The 7,139-nt window shown below is 45.1% G+C and overlaps 1 protein-coding gene across 2 annotated transcripts; it reads left to right on the top strand.

Moving 5' to 3' along the window:
* Positions 1-975: 975 nt before the first annotated feature.
* On the top strand, positions 976-6,593 carry pde6d (phosphodiesterase 6D, cGMP-specific, rod, delta). 2 transcript variants are annotated; one of them, XM_029000177.1, is made up of 5 exons: positions 976-1,213; positions 5,017-5,105; positions 5,495-5,620; positions 5,705-5,810; positions 6,074-6,593. In XM_029000177.1, exons 1-5 carry the CDS (start codon positions 1,164-1,166, stop codon positions 6,153-6,155), a joined length of 453 nt encoding a protein of 150 aa, XP_028856010.1. In that variant the 5' UTR covers positions 976-1,163; the 3' UTR covers positions 6,156-6,593. The 2 variants fall into 2 exon arrangements, with proteins under 2 accessions (XP_028856010.1, XP_028856011.1); XM_029000178.1 differs by lacking the exon at positions 976-1,213 and adding an exon at positions 3,087-4,448.
* Positions 6,594-7,139: the final 546 nt, after the last annotated feature.

Below are 7,139 nucleotides of genomic sequence, written 5' to 3'. Positions count from 1 at the left end.
AGAAACACCGCAGAAATGTGAACCCGAATTGATCACTTCATTGATGGTAACATGGAAGCACGTTGTAAGTCGCTCTGGATAAGGGTGTCTGCCAAATGCTTTAAATGTAAATGTGAATGTAAAGTGCTGAAGGAAACGTTAAGTATTTATATAGTACAGGCCAAAAGTTTGGACACACCTTATTCAATGTTTTCTTTATTTGCATGACCATTTACGTTGGTAGATTCTAACTGAAGGCATCAAAACTATGAATGAACACATGTGGAGTTATGTACTTAACAAAAAAAGGTGAAATAAGTGAAAACATGTTTTATATTCTAGTTTATTTGCTCTGATTACTGCTTTGCACACTCTTGGCATTCTCTCGATGAGCTTCAAGAGGTCGTCACCTGAAATACTTTTCCAACAGTCTTGAAGGAGTTCCCAGAGGTGTTTAGCACTTGTTGGTCCAGCTCACCCCAAACCATCTGGATTGTGTTCAGGTCCGGTGACTGTGGAGGCCAGGTCTCCACTTTTTGTTAAGTACATGTGTTCATTCATAGTTTTGATGCCTGTGAGAATCTACCAATGTAAATGGTCATGAAAATAAAGAAAACACATTGAATGAGAAGGTGTGTCCAAACTTTTGGCCTGTAGTGTAAATCAATATAAACTTTTTTTTTAATATAGAGTGAAAATACACAGTTGGATTTTCTAAAAAAAAAAAAAAAAGAAAAAATTCCGTGACCAGTACGGACCACAGAATGACACTCCTATGGTGAATATATTTTAAAAGGCGTCTTAGATCAGCGGTGTCCGTCGAGCGGACCTGGTTGCCATCGGTGACGCGTCCTTCTCAACCAAACCCCACCCCGCCTGTCCGGCCTCTCGATCGCCATTGGCTCGCCTGGTGTCTTGCCTTTGAAAGCTCGCGTGTCGATTGGCCGAGGCGGCTGTCCATCTCGGCGGCGCCCATATTTAGGGTAGGTTGATTACAGGCTCACGTAAACAGGCGTCGAGATTAGCGGAGAAGGCTGCGGCGGTGGCCAGGCTGCCGAGTGGATTTTTCGCCCGGTCGCCCGCAGCGGAAAACGGACTCTTTCGGCCGGTCGCGTCGGTGGGCTTTTTTTTTTTTTTTTTTTTAAATATATAATTAAAGGTCACAAGCGAAGATTTCTGCAACGATGTCTTCCGACGAAGACCGAGCCAAGGAGATCCTCAAGGGGTTTAAACTGTATCCTTTTCGCCCGCGGTTCTGCTAGCCGGCTAGGGGTTCGTCGGGCTCCGCGGGGCCGCGGTTCCCCTTCATGCGCCGACCCGGCGGGCTGAGTTGGCCGCGGGTGTAAACACGGGGGCTGCGCGGCGGGAGCGGCCCGTTCCGGCCCCCCGTCTGCTGGCTTAAGCGGCGGGCTTCTCTCGGTGACCTTCCGCGGAAAGACGCGGCGTGCCGGTAATTCTTAAATCCTTGATTTGCAAGGCCAGGGATTTGCTGCCTTATGCTCCGCGGCGCTGGCGCTGCAGGAGCCGCGTCTTCACCTGCTCGGTGTGTGCATGAGACATGGAGCAAATTTCCCAGTGGGCACCGCGCCGGGCGTCCACGGTGCCTGCCCAGACACTCCAACTTTAATACCCCTCGCTTAGTAGCTCATTAACACTCAATCGCTGCAATTAGCTGAAAATGGGCAGAGCGGAGAAATGCAATACGGTTAAAAGAAGTGTGTGCTGGTAAAGAAGAATGTCGACTTGGTGGAAGTCTGCGCCAGATGTTTGGAGGGCTTCCTGCTGATGTGACCGTCGAATTACGGGGACATGTTGGCTGTTTATGTCCCTGATCGGTTGCCGTTCCCTTTTAAAAGTGAATTTTATGGAGGTGCGTCTTCTCTTGTAGCAGGTGTCGGAGATGGACGTCCTCTTGCCGGCTCCAGGGGGGTGGAGGACGTGCGCGGCGGCGTCCCCTGAGTGGAGTCCAGGAACTCGGGACGCCGAATGGAAAAAAAGGCGCTGTTTGTCCCGCGCTGTGTGCTCAAGTGGATCCCGCTTTCTGTGCCACGTGCTCGGTGTTTTCTCGACCGACCGACGTTGGGACGGTAATGCAGCCGAGCGGTCCTTTCTGCAGGAAGCGATGGGCACCTTTTCAAGTGTGCATGAGGCTTGACTGTCGCAAAGCTCCAGGGCCTAATTAAGCAAACGGTTTCAATGTTTGCTTGTAAAAGGGCCGGTTTCCCGGTGGAGGTGCTCAGCAGGTGTGATCCCAGAGACATCTGTCACCCCTAATCTCGAATACTCCAGCACGCAGATGCCAGTCATCACTTCCTGGAACTTTATATATATATATATATATATGTGTGTATGTGTGTATGTATGTATGTGTGTGTGTGTGTGTTTTTATTTCAGGGTCTGTGATTCATATCACAGAATGGAAGGTCTTCTTCAGTTGTTTGATTGCTTCAGGTTGCACCAGGTCAGGTGTTGAAAGGGACACTTGGTCGGGTCGATTTCCAAAATTGCCGGGGAAGAAGCTTCGATAAACCCACATAACGCTGGTGACCGTTCAGAACCTGGAATGTTCTGGTGGACATGGGGAGAGGACAACTTCCTACCTGGTCATCCTGATTTAAGGAGATTAGGATAAAGTATTGGAAGTGGTGCTGCAGCTTCATGTGTTACCCGACCCATAATCGAGGTTCAGTGCACGTTTAGCTAAGCCTTCCCCTGTACTGAAGTCCGTTCAGACCTCCAGAAGACTCTTTTGATATTGATATATGTCAAGGCTCAGTAGTGGGTGTGGCCTCCCTACAATGCTCCTGATGAGGTGGCATCTCCAGACCTGGACTAAAGCATCCACCAACTCCTGGATAGTCTGTGGAGCAACGTGGCATTGGTGGATGGAGCGAGACATGATGTCCCAGATGTGCATCAATGCCTTCGTCTTCAGGAACTGCTGACACGCTCCAGTCACATGAGGTCTAGCATTGTCTTGCAATAGGAAGACCAATTAGTGAAAGTGAAGTGACTCATTGTGAAACACTGCAGCACAGCACACTGTGACACAACAAAATGTGTCTTCTGCTTTTAACCATCACCTCTGGTGAGCAGTGTGCAGCCGTGACCGGTGCCCGGGGAGCAGTGTGGGGACGGTGCTTTGCTCAAGGGGATCAGGATTCGAACAGGCAACCTTCTGATTACGGAGCCGCTTCCTTAACAACTAGGCCACCACTGCCCCACTGAGGAGATCATCTTGGTACCTACTGGCAGTCAGGTTACCTCTGGCAAGCACATGGAGGGCTGTGTGGCCCCCCCAAACAAATGCCACCCCACACCATTACTGACCCACTGCCAAACCGGTCATGCAGTAGGATGTTGCAGGCAGCAGAACATACGCTGACAGACACAGCAACCCTTCTTGCCACAGTTCGCTTTTATTGTGCCATCCTGGATGAGCTGCACTACCTGAGCCAGTTGTGTGGTTCTAGACTCCGTCTCCTGATACCACTGGAGTTAAAGCACCGCCAACATTCAAAAGTGACCAAAACATCAGCCAGAAAGCACAGGAACTGAGAAGTGGTCTGTGGTCCCCACCTGCAGAGCCACGCCTTTATTGGGGACGTCTTGCTAATTGCCTATAATTCACACCTGTTTACTATTACATTTGCACAACAGCGTGTGAAATTGATTGTCGGTGTTGCTTCCTAAGTGGACAGTTTGATTCACTTGGAGTTACATTGTGTTGTTCCCTTTTTTGTAAGTGTATATACTACACTGCAGTCTTAGGCACCATTATGTTAATCATTCATTGTTTACAGATTTAGGAGAGACCAATCCCCTAATACAAATGCAATTCTATCACACATTTACATTTCTGGCATTTACCAGACGTCCTTACAATCAGTAGTGATTGGGACAGTCCCCCTGGAGACACTCAGGGTTAAGTGTCTTGCTCAGGGACCCTAAGTGGCCTTCTGGTTCAGAGGCGAGTGTGTTACCACCCGAATTTTATATAACAGTTCAGGTTTCGAAGTAAGAGGGCAGGGTAAGGAACCGTTAATTTATGAAACTCAAAAGTGAAAATGGGTCAAATTTTCCCTTTAAAATAAGAATTTAACATTGTTACTTTAATCTATGTAGTTCTTTCTGGGGTGAGAAACTTATATGTTTTACGTAATTAACTACAGTTTTGAGTTACTGGAAAAAAAAAAAAAAAAAACCTTCTGGACTTTGTGTTCATTATATGTTTTATTTTTAACCCACGTTGCCAGTTGAGACTGGGACTGCCGCCACCATCCTAATCCCTGCTCCGGTGTCAGTGCGTCCACCGAGGACACGCCGGCAGATGGTGGTCATATGGCGTTGACAGAGTGGCTGGGGCTGTCACACGCTGTAGCGTTGGACATGCGGGACGCCCACCTGAAGCCTCTCACCGGTCCTCAAGCGGCTCTTGTAGCAGCTGGCGCGGCGTTTGGTTTACTCTGGTATCCGTCTGCAGCCAGCCTGGCGAGTGGTGCTGTCAATAAAGCCTTTTAAAAATCATTATTTATCTCAGATATAGGTTCAAATAGTATGAATCCTATTAATTACATATCAAATCATCAGTAAATGGTAAACCATCTAGCAGAAACTAAAAGCTTTAGATGGAGAATATTCTTGTTGTGAGTCGCCACTTTTATATCAGCACAATTTACTAACTAGATAAGAAAATATAGTGTAAAATATACCCTTTTACCTCGACTGTGCTTCTTCAAATATTCATCATGTGCAGTTGCTAATGCTAATAATTTTCATGATCGTTTCTACCGTGGGTGGACTGGAACAGCACCTCCTCTTTTGGGAATTTGATTCCATCCCAGACCGTGTTCTTACAATCCACCAGGCCATGGGCGTGGTGTATAATGTGTAAGAAGTTGGTGTATATCAATCGTGGTTGGGAGCTGAATATAAAAATGCATTCTGAGAGGACTATGATCTCATCCTATCTAAATTCTGTAAATTCATAGTTTTTTTTTTTTTGCCGTGAGAATTTTCCTTTAACAGCTTTTGCAGAAACTGGATGAATCTGCGCGATGCCGAAACGGGGAAGGTGTTGTGGCAAGGAACGGAGGACCTGTCCCTACCTGGAGTCGAGCACGAAGGTAGCCGGCGAGAGCGTCTTGAGTGCGGCTGTCGAAAGTTCACCTGAGGGTTTCATTAAGTAATTAGGGGCTTAACTCCGAGCCAAGGCGCGCTCTGATGTAGGTGTAACCTGGCAACGCATTCGCTGCCTCGCTCTGGTTCCTCCTGGGGCCGGCCCGATATATATATATATATAAACTGTCAGGCAAATTACAATGCTGTATAACATGTGCTCGGCTTTTATTCATACCACATTACAAGATCATTTATGGACTATTTTTTATTTATTTATTTATTTTTATTTTTAAAAGATCACTCTCATGAGGAACATGGCTCACGTGGGCTGTTCCTGTTCATGTGAATCATAATAATAATGAATGAATAAAAATTCTCTCCTGTGACCTTGCAGCTCGAGTTCCTAAAAAGATACTGAAATGCAAAGCAGTCTCCAGGGAGCTCAATTTCTCTTCGTCAGAAAAGCTGGAGAAATTTCGTCTGGAACAAAAGGTTTTCTTCAAAGGCCAGTGCCTAGAAGGTAGGCACCTGTAATGATCGGGCTTTTACCAAGATGCAAAATAAACCCGCGTTAAGTGCGTTTCATTTTCACTTTGATCCGCAGAATGGTTCTTTGAGTTTGGCTTCGTGATTCCCAACTCCACAAACACATGGCAGTCCTTAATAGAGGCAGCACCAGAATCACAGATGATGCCAGCGAACGTGTTAACGTAAGATCCCCCTTCTTTCTTTTTTCTTTTTTTTTAAATGCCTAATGTCCGCACAATTTCACACAGCCATCATGTTGTTTAAATGATGGGTAATTTGGACAAAAAAAACAACAATTTTCTTTCATTTCCTAGAAAAGTAGCCTGTCCAGAATTACAGTGTAAATGAAATGTACAAAGAATTTTAATATTCTGCGTAATTGGCCCAGTTATCAGAGATTGCTTTTTCTTTCTTCTAATGTTTGTCCATGTCTTTCTCTCCCCAGTGGCAATGTTGTTATAGAGACCAAATTCTATGATGACGAGCTTCACGTCAGCACCTCTCGGGTACGACTTTTCTACGTCTGACGCTGAAAAGGGCTTTTTTTATTGTCCATTTTTGAAAAGGAGGAAATATCTGGAAATCTCACATAGGTGCAAGGTGCTGGTGCTGTTTAGTACCGCCACTGGTACACTCAAGGGAGCAATGCAAGGAACCAGAGATCATGTCTTAAAGATCACACCAGCACGTGGCAGGGCGACTTTTTTCGTATACGTGAGCAGAAGTGCTCGTGGCTGACCGATCACACAAGTTGTTTTATTTGAACATTTTACCCCCCCGTCATTCCTAAATTACACCTCACAAATGTACACTGCTGTGCTGTCTTCTTTTTAAAGAAAACAACGTTTGCTTCCTTTTGATGTGGATGCTTATGTTCTTGATATTATATGTTATTTTTTTAGCTAAACTGTAAAATAGGTTGTTATAAATAATACATGTAATTAAACATTCCTATATCCCTTGTGTTGCCTTTTGAAAGTGAAGTGATTGTCATTGTGAAACAGTGCAGCACAGCACAGCACAACAGTGTGTGGGGACGGTGCTTTGCTCAGTGGCACTTTGGCGGTTTGGGATTTGAACCAGCAACCTTCTGATTACAGTGCCGCTTCCTTACCAACGCTGCCTTTTTGATTGCGTATTAAAAAAGTTTTATTCTATTTATTTTTATTATTTAACTCTAGTATATTTTCTGCCAGTGGAAGTAATTGTATATTTTAAATATTGTTGCTTTTGCCTCACACCAAGTAACAGTTTAATTCACCATTTTTATTATACACCAAGAAGCATTCATTTGTGGTTTTTACTATATGGCCTTTGTTCTTAACCAGACGTTAGATTCAGCTGAAAAAAATCAATGGGCTCAATGAGAGGTAATGAAATTCAGTAAATACATTACAGGCCAAAAGTTTGCACACACCTTCTCATTTATTTTCATGACCATTTACTTTGGTAGATTTTCACTGAAGGCATCAGTACTATGAATGAACACATGTGGAGTTCTGTACTTAACA

Source organism: Denticeps clupeoides, chromosome 13 (genome assembly GCF_900700375.1).
Source record: "Denticeps clupeoides chromosome 13, fDenClu1.1, whole genome shotgun sequence".
Taxonomy (NCBI): domain Eukaryota; kingdom Metazoa; phylum Chordata; class Actinopteri; order Clupeiformes; family Denticipitidae; genus Denticeps; species Denticeps clupeoides.
The sequence above is the reverse complement of the archived record's forward strand: the minus strand, read 5'-3'. Positions and strand labels throughout refer to the sequence as shown.